This window comes from Schistocerca nitens, chromosome 1 (assembly GCF_023898315.1).
Source record: "Schistocerca nitens isolate TAMUIC-IGC-003100 chromosome 1, iqSchNite1.1, whole genome shotgun sequence".
NCBI classification, from domain to species: domain Eukaryota; kingdom Metazoa; phylum Arthropoda; class Insecta; order Orthoptera; family Acrididae; genus Schistocerca; species Schistocerca nitens.
The window spans coordinates 383,391,013-383,416,404 of NC_064614.1; the positions used below are offsets into that span (position 1 = coordinate 383,391,013).

Sequence of the window (25,392 nt, forward strand, 5' to 3'; positions counted from 1 at the left end):
ACTCTTCTGCCAAAGCCACTGGCTCTGAAAGCTTGCAAATTCCTGTATCTTTATATGTGTGTTTTCCTACCACTGCTTGTCGAATAGATTTTCTTTATCCATCCAACTAAATTTTTTTTTCAAAAATTGTTTATTTTCTTGATATGTTACCTCATTATTGATGTAATTTAAGGCTAAAAGATTAATCACAAAAATGACTACAGGTCCCTCATTTCATTTGTACTCAAAGGTAATTTCAACTGTGCATCAGGAACCAGATTCTCAGAAACTTCTGTGTAATTTATTTCTATTTGGAATTCTTGTAGAAACCAGGCTCACCTCATTACACATTTATGTAATAGTCTACTTTCCATCAAAAATGATAATGCTTGATGCTCATCATAAATAATTAATTTTTATCCCCAAATTAATGTTGGGATTTTTGTATACTCCAAATAATAGCTCCATCTCTGTACCTATGTAATTTAATTCATGTTTGTTAAGATGTGTATTTGGAAAAGCAATGTTCTTATATTCACCAATTTCCAGATTCCAATCTCCTTGAAATAATTTGGATGCGGTCCCATATTCTGATACATCTATGAGTAATTTAAATGTCTCATACATCACATGATGAATTAGTATAGGCACTTTCACTAGTGCTTCTTTAATAATCTTAAATGCTTTTGCCAGCCCTTTGTCCCATATTGACTTAGCTCTTTTTCAATAATGATAACAATAAAGGATCATTCATTACCTGACCTTGCACATAAAATCTGCCTATCCCAAGGAATGAGCATAATTGTTTTACATTCTGGGGTTCTGGACAGTCCTTTACAGCTCTTATCTTTTCAGGAGCCATCTTGATGCCATCTGCACAAGTCATAAAAGCCTGTGTTAGTAGGTAGTTTCCAGATGGCACAGGCTGTGAAGCAGTCATCAAACTGAAGAAAATTGCATTGGGCAACATATTCAGTAACTGCTCAGCTGTCTCTAAGTCACAGCTTGCCAGTAGCCATTCATGTGGACACAGTTTGTTGGTTGCCATCCCCATTGATGAGACAGGTGATGCTTCTTACCATACTCGGGAGGAGGAAGAGGAGAGTAATGTTTAACGTCCCGTCGACAACGAGGTCATTAGAGACGGAGCGCAAGCTCGGGTGAGGGCAGGATGGGGAAGGAAATCGGCCGTGCCCTTTCAAAGGAACCATCCCGGCATTTGCCTGAAGCGATTTAGGGAAATCACGGAAAACCTAAATCAGGATGGCCGGAGACGGGATTGAACCATCGTCCTCACGAATGCGAGTCCAGTGTGCTAACCACTGCGCCACCTCGCTCGGTCTTTACCATACTCGAGTAGGTGATGATGGGAGGATGTATGGTACAGGTTTTGTATCTGTGTCTATTACAGGGATATGAGCCATGAGGCAAGGAGTTGGGGACAGGGGTGAAGTAGGGATGGACGAGAATATCATGCAGGTTCAGTGAGTGACGGTATTCTGCATTTCAGGGCATGATAGGAGGTAGCTGGAACCCTGGTGGATAATGTGATTCAGTTGCTTCAGTCATGGGTGATACTGAGTCATGAGTGGAATGCATTTTCACGACTGGACGGTGGGGCTTTGGGAGGTGGTGGGTGAATGGAGAGATAAGGCAAAGGGGTTTCTGTTTCTGTATAAGGTTGGGAGGATAATTTCAGTCTGTGAAGGCCCCATTGAGACTTTTGGTATATTTGAAAATGGACTGCTCGTCACTACAGATGCTATGTCCATAGGCGGCTAGATTGTGTGGAAGGGACTTCTTGATATGGAGTTAGTGGCATCTGTCAAAGTGGACTTATTTCTGGTGGTTGGTAGCTTTGATATTGACAGAAGCAGTGATGTAGACAAGCTTTGAGTTGGAGGTCAACATCGATGAAGGTTGCTTGTTGGGCTGAGGTGGACTGGGTGAAGTGAATGTAGGTGAAGTTGTTGAGGTTCTGGAGGAATGTGGATAGGATGCCCTCGTCCTCAATCCAGATCATGGTCATCAATCAGTCCGAACCAGGTGAGGGGTTTGGGATTCTGGATAGTTGGGACGGATTCCTCTACATGGCCCATGAATAGGTTTATGAATGGTGGGGCCATGTGGGTGGCAATTGCCATACCATTGATTTGTTTGTTGGTTATGTCTTCAAAGCTGAAGTAATTGTGGCTGGGAATATAATGGGTCATGGTGACCAGGTAGGAGGTTGTAGGTTTGAAAGTCAGGTGATAGGAAAGGTGGTGTCCAGTGGTGGTAAGGCCATAGGCATTGGGGATGATAGTGTGTAGGAGGCAGCATCAATAGTGACAAGCAGGACACCATGTTGTGAAGGAACAGGAACTGTGGAGAGTTGTTGGAGGAAATGGTTGGTGTCTTTTATATAGGAGGTAAGGTTGAGGGTAATAGGCTGAATGTGTTTGCTATGACATTAGAGATTCTCTCAGTGGGGGCACAGAAACTGGCCACAATGGGGCGTCCTGTGTGAAATCAAAAACCGATAATTCGAACCACTCAGTTCATCACTACTGGTGCTACCTCCCTTTACACTGACACATGAAATACCCCTGCCTTTGCCACCAGTGAACACTACCTTTCCCAACACCCGATAGATTCCAGACCTACAACCACCTTTCTGGTCACCATGATCAATTAAATCCTCACCCACAATGACTTCACCTTTGAAGGCATCACATACAAATAGTTTCACAGTATGGCAATGGGCATCTGCATAGGATCATCTAGAGCCACTTAGAGCAGTCCTTCTTAAGCACCCAGAATACCAAAACTCTTAAGTGTTTCAGATTCATTGATCACATCTTCATCATCTGGCTCAAGGGTGAGGACACTCTATTCACATTCTCACAGAACTTCAACACTTCTCCCTCATTCACTTCACCTGGCCCTCCTCAATTGATGTTGACCTGCTCCTCTAAGATGGCTACATGCGAAGCCTACCAAGCCTACCAACCACTAGCAATATGTCCACTTTGACAGTTACCACTCATTTCATACCAAGAAGCCCCTTCCATACAACCTAGCAACCCATGGACATAGCATCTGTAGCAAAAGCAGTACAAATATACCAAAGGTCTCATTGAGGCCTTCACAAACTGAAATTACTCTCCCAACATTATCAGTAACAGATCTCTTGGGCCTTTTCTCTCCAGTCATTCCGCCCCCCCCCTCCTCCCCCATCTCCCAAAGTCCCACCATCTGGCCACAAAGGAGCATTCCTTTGTGACTCAGTACCACTCAGGATTGGAGCAACTGAATCACATTCCCCACCAAGGTTTTGACTATTTCTCATCATGCCCTGATGTGGAGTATCCTATCCACTATCCTGCCCACCCTTCCCATAGTGGTATTCTGCCACCCACCATACCTATGTAATATCCTCACCCATCCTTGCTCCACCCCCATTCCTGTCCCCTTGCCTCAATGTCTCATATCCCTGTAATACACTCCTGGAAATGGAAAAAAGAACACATTGACACCGGTGTGTCAGACCCACCATACTTGCTCCGGACACTGCGAGAGGGCTGTACAAGCAATGATCACACGCACGGCACAGCGGACACACCAGGAACCGCGGTGTTGGCCGTCGAATGGCGCTAGCTGCGCAGCATTTGTGCACCGCCACCGTCAGTGTCAGCCAGTTTGCCGTGGCATACGGAGCTCCATCGCAGTATTTAACACTGGTAGCATGCCGCGACAGCGTGGACGTGAACCGTATGTGCAGTTGACGGACTTTGAGCGAGGGCGTATAGTGGGCATGCGGGAGGCTGGGTGGACGTACCGCCGAATTGCTCAACACGTGGGGCATGAGGTCTCCACAGTACATCGATGTTGTCGCCAGTGGTCGGCGGAAGGTGCACGTGCCCGTCGACCTGGGACCGGACCACAGCGACGCACGGATGCACGCCAAGACCGTAGGATCCTACGCAGTGCCGTAGGGGACCGCACCGCCACTTCCCAGCAAATTAGGGACACTGTTGCTCCTGGGGTATCGGCGAGGACCATTCGCAACCGTCTCCATGAAGCTGGGCTACGGTCCCGCACACCGTTAGGCCGTCTTCCGCTCACGCCCCAACATCGTGCAGCCCGCCTCCAGTGGTGTCGCGACAGGCGTGAATGGAGGGACGAATGGAGACGTGTCGTCTTCAGCGATGAGAGTCGCTTCTGCCTTGGTGCCAATGATGGTCGTATGCGTGTTTGGCGCCGTGCAGGTGAGCGCCACAATCAGGACTGCATACGACCGAGGCACACAGGGCCAACACCCGGCATCATGGTGTGGGGAGCGATCTCCTACACTGGCCGTACACCACTGGTGATCGTCGAGGGGACACTGAATAGTGCACGGTACATCCAAACCATCATCGAACCCTTCGTTCTACCATTCCTAGACCGGCAAGGGAACTTGCTGTTCCAACAGGACAATGCACGTCCGCATGTATCCCGTGCCACCCAACGTGCTCTAGAAGGTGTAAGTCAACTACCCTGGCCAGCAAGATCTCCGGATCTGTCCCCCATTGAGCATGTTTGGGACTGGATGAAGCGTCGTCTCACGCGGTCTGCACGTCCAGCACGAACGCTGGTCCAACTGAGGCGCCAGGTGGAAATGGCATGGCAAGCCGTTCCACAGGACTACATCCAGCATCTCTACGATCGTCTCCATGGGAGAATAGCAGCCTGCATTGCTGCGAAAGGTGGATATACACTGTACTAGTGCCGACATTGTGCATGCTCTGTTGCCTGTGTCTATGTGCCTGTGGTTCTGTCAGTGTGATCATGTGATGTATCTGACACCAGGAATGTGTCAATAAAGTTTCCCCTTCCTGGGACAATGAATTCACGGTGTTCTTATTTCAATTTCCAGGAGTGTAGATATAGATGCAAGACTTGTCCCTTACATCCTCCCACCAGCACCACCTTCTCCAGTCCTGTAACAAGCCTCGCCTGTCTCATCAAAGGCAGAGCTACCTGTGAACTAGAAACTAAGAAACTAAGCTGCAACACTGTGCTGCATTCTACATAGGCATGAAAACTGACAAGCTGTGTGTCCACATGAATGGCCACTGAAAAACCATGTACAAAGACAGTTGGACCACCCAGCTGCTGACAACACTGCCCGAAACAACATTCTTCAATTCAATGACTGCTTCACAGTCTGCGCCACCTGAATCCTTCCCGCCAACACCAACTTTTCTAAACTGTGCAGGTGAAAACTCTCCCTGCAATATATCTATGTTTCTGTAACTGTCCTGGCCTCAACCTTCATTAGTTACTGTCCTTCACTCACCTATCCCCTCTCACACTTCCACTCCAGCACAACACAGCCCTCTGTTCCACCTGTGGAATCACAGTCTTCTTACTTCTCCCCTTTCTCGCTCTCATCCTCCCAATCCTTCCCCAACCCTTGCCTGACTTCCCAACTGCATCTAGCTGCCCTACTCTTTCTCCACCATGTCCCGGTATGCTTCCTCAAGCAGCCCTTTACTGTCCCCCCATTCCTACCCTGCTGTCTCTCCCCCACCCTGCCCCAGTTTCCTCCTTACCCCCACCACTCAGATTGCTTTTCAGATCATGCGCAGTTGCTTGCAGTCTGGCCTTCATGGCCACGGATCATGGTCATGTGTGTGTGTGTGTGTGTGTGTGTGTGTGTGAGAGAGAGAGAGAGAGAGAGAGAGAGAGAGAGAGTTGTGCATGCATGAATGTATGTGTGTGTTTTGTCTACTTTAGAAGAAGGCCTTTTGACCAAAAGCTCACTTGTTTAGTAACCATTTTGTTGTGCCTTTCTGGGACTCAATATCTCCACAATATGAGGATTAGCAGTCTTATAACTTTCACAATACTGTCTACTTTCTTTCCATATAGTTCCCCAAATTTTATTGGTTTTGGTTGGTTTACTTCGATTTCCTCATTTACATCTAGCATCCACTCTTGTGTAGGTATTTTATCAGTAAAGGCTATGAATTTTCCTATATATGGACCTAAGATCATGGTATCAGTACCTAAATTCTAGATCCTGTCTCAAGGGCTGGTATCCTGATAGGATAATTTCTTGTGTACTTTGTTACTGGTTCTAGATATGTTCATAGATACCTTATTGGTAAGTTGTCTAAGTTTGATGGCAGTGGTTGTGACTGTGTATTATTCCTTCTAGGCTCTCATGAATGATTTTGATTGTTACTTCTGTTACTTACATGATACAAATTCGCTTCCCACTTTCTTGCAGAACTGTTGGGAAAATGTTTACTTTTTGTACTGGTATTTCCCCAGTTCTCTACCTGGACATCTGCATTATGTCCTCTACTTAACATGTCTGAATCTTAGATGCAGGTAAATCAATCAATAACAGTTGTCCATCTTATACATCAAATTTCCATTCTTGCATAATGATGTAATGTTCACATTAATATCTTTACTTGCATGATTCTACTATCGAATTAAATAAACATTTAGGATAGTTTAATTGCCATTCACTGTACTTGTTACAGCTACCTCAAGAACCTATATAGTACTTAGGATCTAGTAATTCTAGTGTTAATTTCTCTTGTATACTAAGTGTGCAATATTTCCTTTTGAATTTTCCTTGGAAATCATTTCAAGATGTGAATTATTCTGAATGGGCCATTTCCCATTCTGCGGCACCATGCACTGGATAACTGAGTGCAAAATCTATTTACTTAGAGTCCTCCCATTTCTTAGGTAATGATATCAAATGGCTCTGAGCACTATGGGACTCAACTGCTGTGGTCATCAGTCCCCTCGAACTTAGAACTACTTAAACCTAACTAACCTAAGGACATCACACACATTCATGCCCGAGGCAGGATTCGAACCTGCGACCGTAGCGGTCGCGCAGTTCCAGATTATAGTGCCTAGAAACGCTCGGCCACTCTGGCCGGCGACTAATGATCTCAAGAACACTCTTAAAGAATAGGTAGGATATACTCCCCAATCAGGTTTGAACCTAGGAAAGAGTTTCAGTTATTTCACGCCTGATCCTAATCAAAATTCTTCTAATAAATCACTTTGTAACCTCCTCCTCACTTATCGACCTTAATGACAGTGAAAAATTAAACCACGTGCACCTAATGGAAATTTGGGAAAAGCAATCATCACTGAAGTTAATTTGTCGGTAAAGACGGAGGAAAAAAAAGGGTTACATCTTAATGAAAGGAAAAATGCAAATGAAATTGGTGGAAATTAATTTTGAAAAAGGGGTAAAGTTAATAAAGAAAGTAAATGTGCGGTCGTTACATTAATAATTAATTGGCGTTAATTAGCTATTTGAGATTTGGGGAAAAATTATGGTCACCAGTCCCATGGACAACTACTATAATAACTGAAAATGAAAGATTAATGCACATAAATTAACACTAAAAGCGTGGCATCTGAAGGTTGACACGTGTTGTATGAAAACTGGATGTTTGTCAGAAGTAATAAATTTCGCTACACTCTGACTTAATTTAGCAAAATAATTAATAAAACCGGAAAATTGAAAGTTAATTTAGTGATTGAAATTAATAGTGAACTTTGTTTCTGAAGTACTACGAAATTCAATTAAATAAGGTTAGTCTTGGGCTACCTCAACAATCATTTCAAAAGCTACTTCAATCTATGCAATTTAGAAATAAGATGATTCTGAACAATTAACAATAGTAAAATTTAGTACGTACCAAGCTTAGCTGCAGTAACAGGTAAGCTAAAATATGGTAACAATACTCGCACTCTTAATTTGTGCTTGTGTAATCTAAATATTGTTGCCAGCTATGAATACTTTAACTGAGCTTTGAAATTAAAGCAGTGAAATGGAATGATATTATTTTAATGCTGGCGTTTGAATTACAACGACACTCGGGTTCATTCCGGAAAAGGAAGGGACCCTGCTTGGTAATGCAATTGGGACAATGAGCAACAAAGGTTCATGCTACGTCACTGTAATTTAGTGGGAAAAATTTAACAGTTTGAAAAGCTGAGGTCTGCCATACAGTTCTAAAATTTTACGTGCTTCCGGTCTTCCTTGTTGGTTGATTGAAGGTTTGAAGTCGTCGATCGAGGAGGTGGCGACAGTCACTCATTGTTGGCCGTTGCTGTTGCAGAAACTGGATGTTGGCGCGCCTTCTTTTCGACATGGTCACCAGGTGAAACGGGCTCTTGATGTGCGCCAGATAATGCTTCTCGTCCGCGACACCATGTCAGAAACTATTATAGCAAGTCGAGCGCAATTACATGCTGCCAGACACCGAAAGCGCAGCAACTCCTGGGAACGTCACACAACACACTTGCTTCATCGCCCTACTCCAGCCAGACTCTGCTATGTCCGCAATCCACGCGGCATAGTTAACACTACCAAAGATCCTAAATACTTTGGTTCTCCACACGACCTATCGATGTAATCATTCGATAGCTATTGTACATCAACATGTATATATAGTGGGAAACATTCCACTTGGGAAAAATATATCTAAAAACAAAGATGATGTGACTTACCGAACGAAAGTACTGGCAGGTCGATAGACACACAAACAAACACAAACATACACACGAAATTCAAGCTTTCGCAACAAACGGTTGCTTCATCAGGAAAGAGGGAAGGAGAGGGAAAGACGAGTGGGTTTTAAGGGAGAGGGTAAGGAAAAAAGGACGGGTATACACTTGCACACACACACACATATCCATCCACACATATAGAGACACAAGCAGACATATTCAAAGTTCCAGGGCAGGTTTTTTTTCTGAGATTGCAGTAGTAAAAAAGAACAAACCTTTTTTTATGTTACCTGGTATGTGTGAATCTTTGAAATGACCTTGGTCATGTTTCCATGCAAACTCACTAGGTGGCAGGGCTGTGCTTAGCCTGTTCAGCCCATTAGCTGAGATGACACAATGGCTGCTGATTGTTAACAAAGAATGAACGTTAAGATCTACATTAAGCTCAGGAAAATCTCTCGTGAAACATGGGTAGTGATTCAGCGAGCATATGCAGCTGAGGAACTTTCAAGAAGTCATGTTTTTGAATGGCACAATTGGTTTCATGAAGGTAGAGATTCTCAGTGAAAGATGATCCCAGAGCTGGTAACCAGTCAGAGCACATACTGATCTAAGCATGCAGTGCTTAAGCCAGTTATTGCAAGAAGACTGTTATGTAACTGTGCATGTGATATCAGAAGAACTTATTTTCAATTATGATTTATATCATAGGATTTTACAAGAAGATTTAGGGAAATAGAAACTTAATGCAAAACTCGTCCCTCACACACTAACCGACAAACAGAAAGAGGAAAGACAAAGAAGTTCTGCTGAACTACTGAATAGAGCCGGACATGATCTCTCATTTCTGTCATAGATTATTGTTGGATATGAAAGTTGACACTACCAGTATGACTCTCCCCCAAAGTGTCAAAGTGCTGAATGGCAGAGTCCTGGATCACAAGTCTCAAAAAAAGTCAAATGACAACCTTTGAGAACAAAGACAATTTTGACCACATTCTTTGAGAGTAAAAGGTTAGGTCCTCATAAGTATATTCCTCCAGGTTGAACAGTGAACCAAACACTTTACATCAAAGACTTGAAATGTTTGTGACTAGCAATGCAGTGTCACCGTCCTGATTTGTGCATTCTCAGGACTTTTTCGTATTGCGTGACAATGCAAGACCCCCACACTGCTTTATCTGTTACTGAGTATCTGATCAGACATTCTGTTGTTGCCATCCCACATCCACCACATTTGCCTAGCCTCTCATCTTGTGAGTTTTTCTTGTGAAAATGCAACTGGAAGGAAAGCTTCATTGAGATATTGCAGACATCCAATTGGCTGTGACAAATGAGCTTACAACCAACACAGCTGAAAATTTCTCTGCTTGCTCCCAACACCTCCAGAAACATTGGCAACTGTTTATAGATAGCCAAGGAGACTACCTTGATAGGAGTTAGGATCATTACTTGGTGCATGAAATCTTTTATTTTTAAGAAAGCATTTCCTGGAAATTTTCTGACAAAAGGAGCATATTTCTTCCTAACATACCTTAGTATACTTTTCACATGCTGACACAACAGCTTGACATACACATGGATATGACTCCATTACTGTAAATTATCATTCTGTCAATATATGTTTACAATAGTCACATACAATATGTACATTTTTGGTCATATTGTGCATTATGCTTCTATGAAAAAGATATTGACATCTGCTAAACCAATACTAAGTAAGTTTATGTACTACACTTCTTATACTCTACGTAAATGTGCATCCAAGGTCTAAAGATTTATACATTTTTGGAAGGTGACTACCACAGCTGTCAAGTAATGTATAAAATGCATGCCCGTCAGCTGCTTTTAATTTAAACCTAAGTATCAATGGGTTTCAGTCAGGGACCATCTTCACGAATAAGGGTTAAAATGGTTCACGCCACAATATTACATTTCTCATTACTTAAATACTGCTGTAGAGCATGTCATGAATATCAGTATATGACATGCTCTACACATTATTTAAGTAATGACAAATGTGAAATTGTGGCTTGAACCATTTTAACCCTTATCCTTGAAGATGGTCCTTGATTGAAACCAGCCGATATTTGGGTTTAAAATGAAAGCAGCTGATGGTCAAACATGCATTTTATACACTAAAGATTTATAACGTCCCTAATTCTGTAATCTTTTGAAGACAACAGTTAATTTGTCAAAGCTGAAGTTGGCTGTCTACTGTAAGATGACCTATTAAGATGCTACCATCATTCAGAAATCTATGCAGCACCCAAAATGTGAGTAGCACATTTGTGGTGTATGACTGACAAATTTCACAATTTATCTCAACATCAGGATGAGTAGTCACAGACTTAATAAATTTGTATATTTATTCTCTCTCTAAGTTTGTTGTAAATAATGTGCAAGATATTGTATTTAACTGATCATAGGAGGAAATACAAAAACACAGCAAGTGAAGCAGGCAAAAGGAAACGTAGGCATCTGAAAAATGATATTGAGAGGAAGTGCAAAGCAGAAATAGCTATAAGAAATATGGAAAAGTGTGGAAACATCCATGACAATTGTTAAGATAGATGCCACCTCTAGAAAAATTAAAGAAACTGTTGGAGAAAAGAGGAGCAGCTGTATGAATAGCAAGAGCTCAGAGCTCAAGTGACTAGCTGATGAAAGTAAGAAAGGTGGAAGGTGGAAGGAATATATAGAGAGTCAATGCAGTGGAAACAAACTCGAAGCCAATGTTATGCACAGGAAAGAGAAAGTAGGTGAAGATGGGATGAGAGATATGCACTGAAATACCAAAGTCAAAACCAGGTCCCTGGAGGAGGTGACATTCCCCCAGAAAATTATTGATATACTTGAGAGAGCCATCCATAACAAAACTACTCCAATTAGTATGCAAGGTATACAAAACAGGCAAAATATGCTCGAACTTCACAAAGAATCTAATAATTCCAATTTTGAAGATGGCTTTTGCTGACAGCTATCAATATTACTAAACCATCAGATTAATAAATCATGGTTGCGAGTAGTAACATGAGTTATTTACTGACAACTGGAAAAACTGTGGGAAGCCAGCCTTGGGAAAGATCAGGTTAATTTCCAGAGAAACATAGGACCATGTGATGCCATACTGACCTTACAACTTATTATATTGCACTGTTAACTGTGTACTTTAATTCAAACAATCGGAACACACATATGTTTACAATTTGAGGGCCTCTCCTAGATTGTTCAGTTGTACTTTGTAACATATTCAAATCTGTGTAGCTGTGAATAGAAGTTTGTTTAACTTTGTAATTTTTACCCTAGTATTTCAGTATTCATCTTTTTATTTCTCTTTAGACAGGTCATCTGATGGTGACATGCTGAGAAGTGAAAACCAGCTATGATACATTTTCATAATCAAAGTCTGAGATGCACAATAAAAGAATTTTGTTTACACTATTGCTACACTGTGTTCCCTGAAGGCAGTGTATGTCTATATCATATGGAAACTAACATTTGTATTGTAATTTTTATTTTCTTATTTTTCTAAAATAGAGTGTAATTTATATGCTAAGGACTGCATACTTTATAAAAACAGTGTATGGTTGATAACTCATTCTTTAAATTTGTTACCTTTCTGAACAGAAATCCAGCCCCAGTGAAGAATCTGAAATGGCCAATTGTTAAGCATGATTCCAAGAACATTCCTTTCATCAGAATATCAAGCAGCGAAAGTATTATTCCAGATTCAAGTGCTGATCTTGGAAATCGTGAGTTATGGGACTCTCTTGGTATCCAAGAACCACAAATACAGCTTAAAATGAAAAAGCCACAAGATGAACTATGAATGTTTGCCATACATGTTCCATGAATTAATAGTACAAGTGAAAAATATTAAGAGCTTCTAATTATATCTGTGTAAACATTTGAAAAAATTTGTAAGCATGTTATTTCACAATAAAGGTGTTTCATACAAACTCAGTGGCAGAGCAGCCTTTGCTCGTATGCACATGTCTCTGTGTTTGTGTGTGTGTGTGTGTGTGTGTGTGTGTGTGTGTGTGTGTGTTCAGTGGGAAAGATGATAGGGGGCAGTATTGTGAGTACATGCATGTGTGCACAAACAAATGTTTTACAGTGCTACTTTCCTGACTGATAGGCTACTTTCACCTCAGTAAAGGACAAGCCACAAAACACATTTGTCTAATAATAATTTTATCATGTGGGTCTCACTTCAAGATCCTCAGAGGTATTGCTCTTGTGTTCCTTCTATCAGCCAGTACTCATCTCCTCATACTACCTAAAACTTTTGGTAAAACTTCAGTTCACTTGTATTTAAGTTCCCCAATCATACTGTAATCATTGATGGAGACTTTATAATCATCCAACAATCAATTGGGAAAATGTTTCATTAGTGGTGGGCATGATATGGCATCCTGTGAAACATTACTAAATGCCTTCTCTGAAAACTATCTAGAACAGATAGTTCAGAACTCCACTCATGACGGAAATATATTGGATCTAATGGCACCAAATAGACCTGACCTCTTTGACGATATCTCATCAAAATTGGTTTCACTGAACATGACTTGGTTGTGGCAACAGTGATTACCATAGTACAAAGGAGAACAAAAACAAGCAAAAAGATATATGTGTTCAGTAAACTAGATAAAAAAATTAGTTGTGTCATATCTCCATGATCAACATGAAACTTCAGCACAGGGCAGGAGCATGTAGAGGAACTATGGGTCAAGTTTAAAAGAATAACTGACAATGCACTGGATAGATACGTACCCAACTGAACAGTTCATAACTGGAGGCAATCTCCATGCTACACAGTCACTGTGTACTAAGGAAACAGAGACTACTGTATAATAGGTGTGAAACAAAGCATAGGGCTATAGAAAGAGAGACACTGAATGAAACACAGTTGGCTGTCAAGAAAGATGTGCATGAAGCCTTCACTAACTACTGTAGCAGAGTATTGTCCCATGATCTTTCATAAAACCCAAAGGAATTCTGGTCAAATGTAAGGCTGTTACTGGCACCAAAGTTAGTGTCCAGTCTGTAGCGAATGAGACAGGAACTGAAATTGAGGGTAGAGAAGCAAAAGCTGAAATGCTTAACTCTGTTTTCAAATGTTCATTTACAAAGGAAAATACAGGAAAATTGCCAGATTTAACCCTCATACCACTAAAAAGATGAGTGGAATAAGCATGAGTATCAGTGGTGTTGAGGAACAGCTGAAATCACTAAAATTGATCAAAGCTCCATGACCTGATAGAATCCCTGTCAGATTCTATACTGAATTTGTGTCTGAGTAAGCCCCTGTTCTAACTATAATCTGACAAAGATTCCTCCAACAAGAAACTGTGCCCAGTTCTTGGAAAAAAGCACAAGTCATATCTGTCTACAAGAAGGGTAGTGGAAGTGATGCACAAAACTACTATCCAGTATCCTTGTTGTAGAATCTTAGAAGATATTCTGAGCTCAAACATAATAACGTACCTCCAACAGAATGACCTCCTCTGTGCCTGCCTCAAGATGACTGGGTGTTTGTGTTGTCCTCATCATTTCATCATCATTCATGCAAGTGGTGATATTGGACTGAGTAAAGGTTGGGAATTTGTAGGGGCGCTGATAACCATGCAGTTGAGCACCCCACAATCCAAACATCATCATCATCATCCTCTGAGCCAAACAGCACAGATTCTGAAAACATTGATCATGTGAATCCAAACTTGCACTTTTCTCATGTGACATACTGAAAGCTTTGGATCAAGGCCATTCAAGTAGATGCTGCAGTTCTTTATTACCCAAAAGTATTTGGCTCAGTACCACACCTATCTTATTGTCAGAAATATGATCATATGGTGTCTCAAATGAAATTTGTGACTGGATTGAGAACTTTATGGTATGGAAGATGCAGCATTTTACCTTTCTTGGAAAGTCATATCAGATGTAGAAGTAACTTCAGCTGTCCCCCAGAGAAGTGTTTTGGGATCCTTGTTGTTCATGTTGTATATTAATGACCTTGCAGACAATATGAATAATAACCTCATAAATTTGGAGGATCATGACATTATTTACAATGAAATACTGTCTGAAAGAAGCTGCTTAAATATTCAATCATATCTTGATAAGATTTCAAACCAGTGCAAATATTGGTAAACTGCTTTAAATGTTTAAAAATGAAAACTGTGCACTTCACTAAAGAAACATACTGTCCTATGACTATAATATCAATGAGCCACTATTGGTATAGGCCAAGTCATCCAAATACCTGGGTGTAATTTAATTGGATAGATAAAAAATCTACTCGCCAAGCAGTGGTAGAATGCACACATAAAAGAGGATTATAATTAGGGAAGCTTTCAGAGCCACTGGCTCCTTCTTCAAGCAGATGGGTTGAAGGGAAAAGAAGAAGGGTGAAGGAAATGGACTGGAGAGGTGTAGGAAAAGGGGTAGATTTCGGCCAGAACTGCGGGTCAGAAGTGGCGTACCGCATGGGATGAGAAGGAAAGACTGATTGTTGGGGACTGCATCGGTTGAGATTTGAAAACCTGAGAACTTAAAGGTGGAAGACAGGGTAATATGCAAGATATATATTACTGCTTAAACATCATGCAGGAGTTAATAGGAGTGAAAAGCTAAGTGCATTATACATAACAGAGGTGAGAGGGGCAGTGAAAAATAGATAGGTAAGACAATAAAAGATGTAGAAAGCTAAAATGGTGTGAAGAAAAGAGTAGTTACTGCGAAGAAATGCTGAGAACAGACAAAATTAATATCAATTAAGGCCAGGTGAGTGGCAAGAACCAAGGACATGTTGTAGTGCTAATTCCCACCTGCAGAGTTCTGAGAAAATGGTGTCTGGGAGAAGAATCCAGATGATGCTTGTGGTCACAGTTATCGTGTTGTAGAGCATGCTCTGCAACAGGATATTGGGTGTTGCCAGTATATACTCACTGCCTGTGCCCATTTATCCTAATTGATAATTTGGTGGGAGTCATGTCAATGTAAAAAGCCAAACAGTGTTTACGTAACAGCTGGTATATGATGTGTTGTTTCACATATGGTTCTCCCTTTTTAGTATATTTTTTACCAGATATAGGGCTGCTATAGGTGGTGATAGGAGGGTGCATAGGGCAAGTCTTGCAATGAGGATGGTCACAGGTGTAGGAGCCATACAGTAGGGAGATGGTTGGGAAAGACAAGACTACTGCAGAGATTGGGAGGGCGAGATTGCAGACAGAATAAATCTCATTTCAGGGCATGGTTTTAGGAAATCATGGCCCTGTCAAAGCACCTGATTCATACAGGATGTTTAAAAAAGAATATACATATTTTGAATGCATGTATTTATTAAACTTTAAGACATATGAATATGAAACTTTGCAAACATATTTACGAACCTCTCAAGTTCAGATTACATATATTCAATGTGTCCTCTGTCAGTGACACGAACAATGTAACATTGATACTCAAATTCCTCCCATACTCAGGCTAGCATATCATTCATCACTGATGTTATGGCAGTATGGATCCGGTTCTTCAAGTCTTCCAGGTTCTGTGGGAGTGGTGGTACATGAACAATGTCTTTAATGAAATCCCTCAGGAAGAAGTCAGAGTGTGTCAAATCCGATGACCATGGAGCCCAGCAGATACATGCTAAGTCTCTAGCTCCTTGATGACCAATCCAAAGGTTTGGTAGAGTTTCATTCAGATATTCACGCACTTGGCGACTCCAATAAGGGGGTGACCCATCTTGTTGAATAATGAAGTTTTCTTCATGCAGCCTCACAAACAACCTGTTTTGTAACATAGCAAGATACTGCTGATGTTAATCGTGTTTCCATCAAAGAAGAATGTGCTGGAAACAGATGATTGGGATATTGCAGAAAAAACATTGACTTTTGGCAAATCTCGTACAAGTTCAGTGGCTGCATGTGGGCTCTGTAGGCCCCAAATTTGAACATTGTGTTTGTTTACCTGACCACTAACGTGGAAAGTCACTTCTTCTTTGAACATGATGCATTGTGCAGAAATGTTATCATTGTCAATAGCATCAAGAATCTCATTACAAAATGCCAGATGTTAGCATTTGTCATCAGGACGCAGAGCTTGAAACAGCTGTAACTTGTTTGGCTTCATAACCAACGGACATCTCAAAACACACCAAACTGTTGTTGTAGGCAGTTGTAACTCCCAACTGGCATGATGAGTTGATTTTGAAGGACTATGTTGGAAAGCAGTTTGAATTCATGCAACATTTTCTTCAGGAGCATGAGGGTAGCCAGGACTCTTTCCTTTACATACACATCCTCTATCTAGAAACTGTTGATACCATCTGCGAATGTTCGACCCATTTGGAATATCAGTTTGGTACCTCAATCTGAAATATCTTTGCACTGTAATCACAGAATTGCACTTCGCAAACTCAAGAACACAAAATGATTACTGCTGCGGAGTAGCCATTTTAAACATATGATGGTTACCAAGAAAAACAGAAGACAACTGACATCTAATGGCTATTAATATAAACTACACTATGTATTCATTACTCTAATAGCTGAGCCAAGATGCAGCAATTGATAATTTGGACAAAATAATACTTTGTAATATGTATACTCTTTTTGAAACACCCTGTACTTTCCAGACAAGGATAATACTTCAAGTCACCAGTGGTGTGCTCTGAAGCTGTTTGTGGAGGGTGCAGATTACCGGGATAGGATGTGATGGCCTGGGAAATCTTCTTTTGAGCTAGGCTGGTGGGGTAATTATGTGCAGTGAAGGATGAGGTGAGAATGGTAGTGTATTGTAGAAAAGAGTCTGCATCCAAATAAATATGTTTGCATCAAATGCCAAGGCTGTATGGGATGGAACGTTTGACATGGAAAGGATAGCATTGGTCAGAATGTAAGTATTGTTGTTTGGTGGTATGTTAAATATGGACGGAAGTGTGTAGCTGGCCTTTGGTAAGGATGAGATCAATGTAAAGGAAAGTGTCTTGTGATTCAGAATAGGACCAAGTGAAATTTATTTGGTAGAAGGTATTCAGAGATATGAGGAATCTTAACAGGTCAGTCTCATCATGAATCTATATGGTAAAGATGTCATCAGTGTATCTAAACAAAACCTGGGGCTCAAGACATGGATCCCAGGAAAGTCCCCTCCATGTGACCTACAAAATAGTTGTCTTAGGAAGGAGCCATCCTGGATTCCATGGCTGTACCCCTGAACTGTTTGTAAGTCTGCCCCTCAAAGATGAAGGAGTTGTTGGGAAGTATAAAGTTGATTAAGGTGAGGATGTCATAGGTTTAGAATCAGGTGAGTGCGGACTAAGGAAATGTTCAACAGCAGACAGACCATGTATGTGGGAGATGTTGTCTAGAGGGAGGTGGCATCAGTGGTGACAAGCAATGTGTGTTGGAGTGGGATGGGTTCAGATTTCAGACGATCTAAGAAATGTTTGGTATCTTTGATATAGGAGAGGAGTACTATGGGTTGCACCTGCTGGTAAACTAAGGCAGATATACATTTTATGGGTGCTTTGAAGCCAGCAACTATAGGACAGCCAGGATGATTGTGTGTGTGGATCTCAGGGAGAAGGTAAAAGATGTGGGTGGGTGGTTTGGGAGGGGTGAGAAGTTCTATGGATTGAAGTGTTAGTCCTTGTGAGGAGCCTGAGGTTTAAGGAGGAACTACAAGTCAGTTTGAATCACAGGGGTGGGGTCCTGATGGCAGACGGTGTATGTAGAGGTGTCAGACTGCTAGCGTAGACCCTCAGTAATATATTCCTTTTGGTCAAGTACTGCAGTGGAAGATCCTTTTCTGGGAGGATAATGATGGAGCCATCAGCTTTTAGGGAATGCAGAGCCTTTAGTTTTGCAAAGGACGAGTTAGGGTCATGTTGTAAGGACCTGAGGAAGGGTTTTGAAGCAATGCTGGATGTGAGGAATTGTTGGAAGGCTTGTAAGGGATGATTTTGGAGTAGTGGTGGTGGATCAAGTTGGGATTGTGGTCTGAACTGTTCAGAGCTGAGTTCAATATCAGGTTTCTGTTGGAAAGGTTTTGGGATTGAGTTGCAAAGTAATATTTCCAATTGATAGTACTTGTCAAGGGGAGTAGGTCCTTCACCAAAGCAGAATGATCAATGCAGGCTAAAAAGAAGATCCATAGATAATACAAATAATCAGGAGGGGAGAATGCTTTAGATGAGAGGTGAAGAACACTGTACTGTTGTGACTGGTTCTTGTGATTATGGGTTATTCTTGGTCTGGGAGGCAGTGGTGAAGGCTATGGGATGTTAAGGAGATTGGCCAAGGAGTGATGGTGGTTGGTGTGGCTTTTTAGGGAGCTGCGGAGGGACAGGGAGGGAAACACTACTGTTCAGGTAGTTTAGATGAAGGTGGGATACCTTTTTGAGATGAAGTTTGGCACATTGTTGCAGTTTGAAGTTGGCTTGGTAGATGATACTATCCAAGGACACATGAGGGGCAGAAATCTGCAGGATTTTGTAGAAGGAGAGAAGTCTGGTGAAGTGGAAATTGGCTGATGAGGGGTATTGGTTACAGATTAGCTGGGTAAGAGCAAGAGTTTGCTGTGTTTGAAGCTGTAAAAGAGCCTGGTGTAGAGTGGGATTACATCAGAAACAGGGATTTTAAGTGTTAGGCCTTTTTGAGTAACTCCAAAGGACAAGTAGGTTTCAGGAAATAGAATGTGGGACATTATTTTTGATAGTGCAAAAGCATGTTTTCGAAAAGAATGCAAGCAATACGAGATGGGATTCATCATGGCAAGAGAGAACAGTTTGTAGAGCTAGAAATCGTACAAAAAAAAAGACAAATAATAATAATAAATAAATAAATAAATAAGCAGAAGGTGCAAAAGACAGGAAAATGGAAGAAAAGCAAGGAAACAATTCGGAAAAATCAGAAAAAAGCGTGACACAGAAAATGGTTAAGAATGAGTGGGTGGTCTAGATGATGCGATAAAAATATTTGGCAAAAAGGGAAAAATAAATTGAGTGCGAAAGTAGTGAAAACAGACAAAATATTTGAAAACTGGGTAAATAGAAAGTGAGAAAATGTAAACTACTTAAAAGTCAATCAGAGTGGTTTGCCGAAAACCAATGCACAAAAATGTGGAAGTTTTACATATAAACATGATAAGTGGAGGGTAGGAAAGATAAGAGCTATCAAATTTGTGAATAAATTGGCGAAAGACGATCGGCAGAAGGCCATGCAGTGCAGTGAACTGTAAGTTGTTACATGGAAATTCGTAAATAACAATGGACTTGTCATATGCAATAAAAAATGGACCCATCTACATCCAAAGAAATCAGTACTAGAAAAGATGTAGGGGCAAAGTGTTGATTAATCTTGATGATACAGATAAATAAAGGAACAGATTAGCACATGAGATAGAAAACAGACGACAATTTGAACAAGACAGACAACAAAGACTGACAAGAGGGGTACATAACCGAAATGATGGCCACATGGGCTAATATAACAATGAAAACTATCAATTTTTGACAAAATAATTTAATTGGATGAATAAAAAATGTACTCACCAAGCAGCGGCAGAACACACATATAAAAGAGGGTTGTAATTAGGCAAGCTTTTGGAACCACTGGCTCCTTCTTCAGGCAGAGGGATTGAAGAGAAAGGAAGAGGTGTGAAGGAAAGTGACTGGAGAGGTCTAGGAAAAGGTAAGGTGACCATCCGTCCCATTTTTTTCGGGACAGTCCCGATTTCTGTGTGTCTGTCCCGAATTTTTTCAGAGGTAATTCGGGACACCTGTTTGTCCCGAAATTAACAATCATGACCAAATTTGTCCCGAATTAGACATTCATTTCACCTGTATCAGTATATTTTATTATTAGTTTTAGTTATGGTGGGAAATTGTTTGTCAAGAGGGTACGACAAATTGTCGAAACCGTTATCAAACTGTTTCTACTGTGCAAACACGTGTTGGCCACAGCTCGAACAACTAATGGGCAGTCAGAGACCACGGCAACTGGGAAAAAGTCACACTCGAACGCATTTGTGTGGCCGAAATGCTTCTAACTGTAACTTGAACAGAAGAAGGAAGAAATCTGCATATTTTCTGATAGCCATGGAAGAGGCAGAGGAGGTTTAATGGCAAACATGCAGACGAAATACAAAGTAACTCGAACAGACGAACACTTCTGACTGATGCATCTAACCACAAAGAGAATAAGGTCTTTCCTATCCTCGTCAGATATTTTGATTACAAAACTGGTGTAAAAGTAAGATTATTACAATTAAAATCGTTGCCTTGGGAAACATCTACTATTGTGAGTGGCTCTTTAACAGACTGCCTCAGAAAAAACAGCCTAGAAGAAAAAGTTGTTGGATTGTGTGCTGATAACACCAATTGCAATTTTGGAGGTGCTGAAAGAAAAGGTCAGAATAATGTTTTTACTAAACTACAAGTGGGACACAGTCATAGACTGATAGGGGTTGGTCATGCTGCTCATATACTGCATAATACTGTTCGAGCAGCTACTGATATTTTGCCTGTAGATATAGAAATGGTAGTTTCCAAAATATTTCTGTATTTCAAATCATACACTGTGAGAGTTGAAATTCTGAAGGACTTTTGTAGCTTTGTTGAAACAGATTTTGCAATGATTTTGGGTTCTGCTCAAACAAGATGGTTAGCACTGTTGCCTGCTGTTGAGCGAGTCATCAAAATGTTTAAACCACTAAAATAATACTGCCAATATGAAAAAAAGGGTCCAGTGTTGCTTCAAAACTTCTTTCAAAACCTTTTGTCTGAAGTATGGCTATACTGTGTTCACAGTCAGGCTTCATCATTTCATGAAGCAGTTAAAAAAGTTGAATGACATTTAGTCACTATATTTGAAGTGGCTGATTGTATTAGTAAGTTGAAAACTACGTTGCAGTCCAAAATTGAAGACTAGTTCCTTCCCTCAAGAGTTAAAACAATTCTTGAAACTCTTGAAACAGAGGTAGGTCTGCTTCTAGCAGAGGTAAAGAGTTTCATGGTGCTGTATTATTTTTCTATGAAACTGCTCTATCCTACATAAAAAAGTGGACTGAAAAAAATTTCCAGAACTTGGACTGCTACAATTGGGTTACCTTGAATCAAATACCTGTATGGGATGACATTGAAAGAACTTCTTCTCTAGTTAGCAAAACTGTGCCATATGTTCAGTGTGCAGAAAATGTAATGTATGATGAGTATGTCAGTGTCAAACAGTTTGTAACCACTGAGAAAATCATTGAATGGACTGCTAACAACACTGTTCCTGGCCAAATATGGGTTGAGATGATTTCTCATTTCAGCCAGAATCATGTGCCATTCTCAAATGTAGTCAAGCTACTGGAGTTTCTTTTCTGCCTTCCTGGCACTAATGCTGCTACTGAAAGGGTATTTTCCCACATGAACAATATATGGACAAGTGACAAAACACAGTTGGCTGTAGAAACCATGAAAGCAATGTTAGCAAGTAGAATAAATTATGATGAAACTTGTGTCGAGTTTTTTCATATGTTGTTGAAAAATACAGACTTGATAAAGAAAATTCACAGCACTGATAAATACAGTTGCCCTGATCACACTCATTCATCTTAGAAGGTATTAATAAAATGTAAATGTGCTTTTCTTTGTAACAAATTTAATTGATATTTTGTATTTATTACATTTAATTGAAACCTTCTTCTCATATAATAAATAAATGTAGCCTATTTTGCAAAATTTTAAATGTGTCTCAGATTTGGGCCTAGGAAATATGTTAATGTCCCGAATTTGAGTCTAGAAAATATGGTCACCTTAGAAAAAATGTAGCCTATTTTGCAAAATTTTTAATGTGTCCCGGATTTGGGCCTAGGAAATATGTTAATGCCCCGAATTTGAGTCTAGAAAATATGGTCACCTTAGGAAAAGGGGTAGATTTTGGAAAGTCAGGGGCAGGTCAGGGGAGATTTACTGCATGGGATGAGAAGGAAAGAGTGATTGTTGGGGACTGTATCAGATGAGATTTGAAAACCTGAGAGCTTAAATGTGGATGACAGGGTAATATACAAGACAGAGATTACTACTAAAACACCATGCATGAGTTAATAAGAATGAAAAGCTAAGTGCATTGTGTGTAACAGAAGTGGGAGGGGGTGGTAAAAAATAGATTTGTAAGACAATGAAAGATGTAGAAAACTAAAATGGTGTGAAGAAAAGAGTGGTTACTGTGAAGAAATGCTGAGCACAGAGGAAATTAATATCAAACAAGGCCAGGTGGGTGGTGAGAACCAAAAATGTTGTAGTGCTAGTTCCCACCTGCAGAGTTCTGAGAAACTGGTGTCTGGGGAAGAATCCAGGTGGTGCATGTGATCACAATTGCCATGCTGTAGGGCATGCTCTGCAACATGAGAACGCATGTTGCCAGTTTATACCCTCTGCCTATGCCCATTCAGCCTCACTGATAATTTGATGGTCATCATGCTCATGTAAAATGACGAACAGTGTTTATATATCTGCTGGTATATGACATGTGTCGTTTTACAGGTGGCTCTCCCTTTGATAGTATACGAATATGTTATACCAGTTACAGGGCTGCTATAGGTCATGGAAGGAGGGTGCATAGGTCAAGTCTTGCAATGGGGACTGTCACAGGTGTAGGAGCCATATGGTAGGGAGATGGGTGCAGAAGGAACATAGGTGCTGACAAGAATATTGAGGATATTGGGAGGGCAAGATTTCATACAGAATGGATCTCATTTCAGGGCATCTCATTTCAGGGCATGATTTTAGGAAGTCATGGCCCTGTTGTAGTAGCTGATTAATACTTTCCAGATGAGGAAAATACTGTGTCACCAGTGGTGTGCTCTGAAGCTTTTTTGTGGAGGAAACAGCTGTACCAGTATTGGATTTGATGGCTCAGGAAATCTGCTTTTGAACTTGGCTACATCATCTGAAATCCATGCCTCTCCCACTGTCACCATACACCTTGCTTGTGACCACTGATGCCACTGCCCTGTATACGACATCCCCCACGTACATGGTGTGTCTGCTGTTGAACATTTCTTGAGTCAACTCTCTTCTGTTTCCAAACCTATGACATTCTTCCAAATCACCTTAATCAACCTTATACTTACCACTAACTACTTCACCTTTGAGGGGCAGAAGTAGAAAAAGATCATGGGAACCAGGATGGCTCATTCCTATGCCAACCTTTTCAGGGTCCGCTTGGAGGGGGCTTTCCTGGGATCCATAAGTCTTCAGCCGGTAGTTTGGACTAGGTACATTGTATCTTTACCATGTGGATTCAAGATGAGACTGACTAGTTAAAATTCATAGAATCTCTGAATATCTTCTTCCAATTAAATTTCATATGGTACGAAGCCACTTTCCTTTACGTTGATCTCATCATCTCCGAAGGTCAGCTACACACTTCCATCCACATTAAAACTACCACAAAACAACAGTACTTACTTTTTGACAGATGCCATTCCTCCATGTCAAGGTCCTGCAGAAAGAGTCATCACTTCTGTCTCTATGCTGTTCATTTTTGGAACACAACCTATGACCAGCTTAGAGACAGAAGTGGTGACATGTTCTGCAGGACCTGACCATCATTTTCCAGGACAATGCTCAGGCATGTACAGTGCAAGCTGTTACTGATTTGTGTGACTGATGGGGCTGCTAAGTGCTATACCACCTACTGCACTCCCCTGACATAAGCCTTCATAAGTTCAACTCGATTTCTAAAATGAAGGAAACAGTTCATGGCATTTGCTGCTACAATTTGGTCGGGCAATAGACCATACTGCTCGAACTGTCAACACAACTGGCACTGACTGCTAAGAGTATCCTACTACTTCCACATCGATGGCAATAGGTTATACACAATGCTGGTGACTACTTTGAAGGTCAGTAAAACTTTGAAACATGTATCTATTTTGTTCAGGCAGTCAATATACAGTTGTCACTACTAAAGTTCCAACCCTTGTACTATCCTGTGAAAATCTGTTAATGAAGTTTCAAGAAACAGCTTTAAATAATTACTCTAGGAATATACTAAAACCCCCTACATGGCACTCACCCAGTGATCATGAGGCTAAGATTAGAATAATTACTCCACACACAGAGGCATTCAATCAATCATTCTTCCTGAGCTCCTTGCATGAAGGGAATGGAAAGAAGCTCTAATAACTCGTACAGTGGGTCTTGCCCTCTGCTATGAGCTTCACAGTGGTTCGCAGAGTAAAGATGATTGATTTCATGCAGAAAATGTGTTTGCTTCTGGTCATTGGCAGAAAGTTGACATAGCATCAGTAAATGGCTTGCAGATTGCTGCTCTCAAGCAACCACTACTGCTAAAATTGTAGACTTCATGCTTCCACTCATTCATTTACTTACTGTGTTTCATGGATATCATCATCAAGTAGACTTTATCAACATATAAATCAATGAAGTGTAGCAGCTGTTAGAAACTAGCTCTGTAGAGTTTATTGACAATAAATTTCCTACATTGCTATATAGGATTTGTGCTTAAAGAGGCAAAATGTGAATTACTGAAACTAGCAGATAAGCTGTTACCTTGGATAAAGGTACTGTTTCTCATTTGTCCCCGCAATTACTAGTATTATATTTACACAGCAATAATGATGTTTAGCAAAGAAGGTATTTATTTACTGTAAGAATATTAGCCTATAAACAATTAGTGTTGGTACTTCTCAGACAGCTGACAGCAATACAAACAGGATAATACAATAAGCTTTCAGTTTTACTTTGAATTTGTAGGGGCCCCAATTTCATATTTTCATTCACTTACACCAAAATACAGAACTTCACAGTGAGACCTTACCAAGTCTACAAAGTCCTTTTGAAAAGTACAACACACTATCCATTTATAATGT

At 40.7% G+C, this 25,392-nt stretch overlaps 1 protein-coding gene across 1 annotated transcript in view; it reads left to right on the forward strand.

The window, feature by feature from the left end:
- The window catches only part of LOC126249059 (venom carboxylesterase-6-like), a 216,619-nt gene extending 204,158 nt beyond the window's left edge, over nucleotides 1-12,461 (forward strand). Inside the window, exon 10 of the mRNA XM_049950704.1 lies at nucleotides 12,130-12,461. Coding sequence (XP_049806661.1) covers nucleotides 12,130-12,331 — 202 coding nt within the window. The 3' untranslated portion in view covers nucleotides 12,332-12,461. The remainder of the gene's footprint in view (nucleotides 1-12,129) is intronic.
- The last annotated feature ends 12,931 nt before the right edge of the window (nucleotides 12,462-25,392 follow it).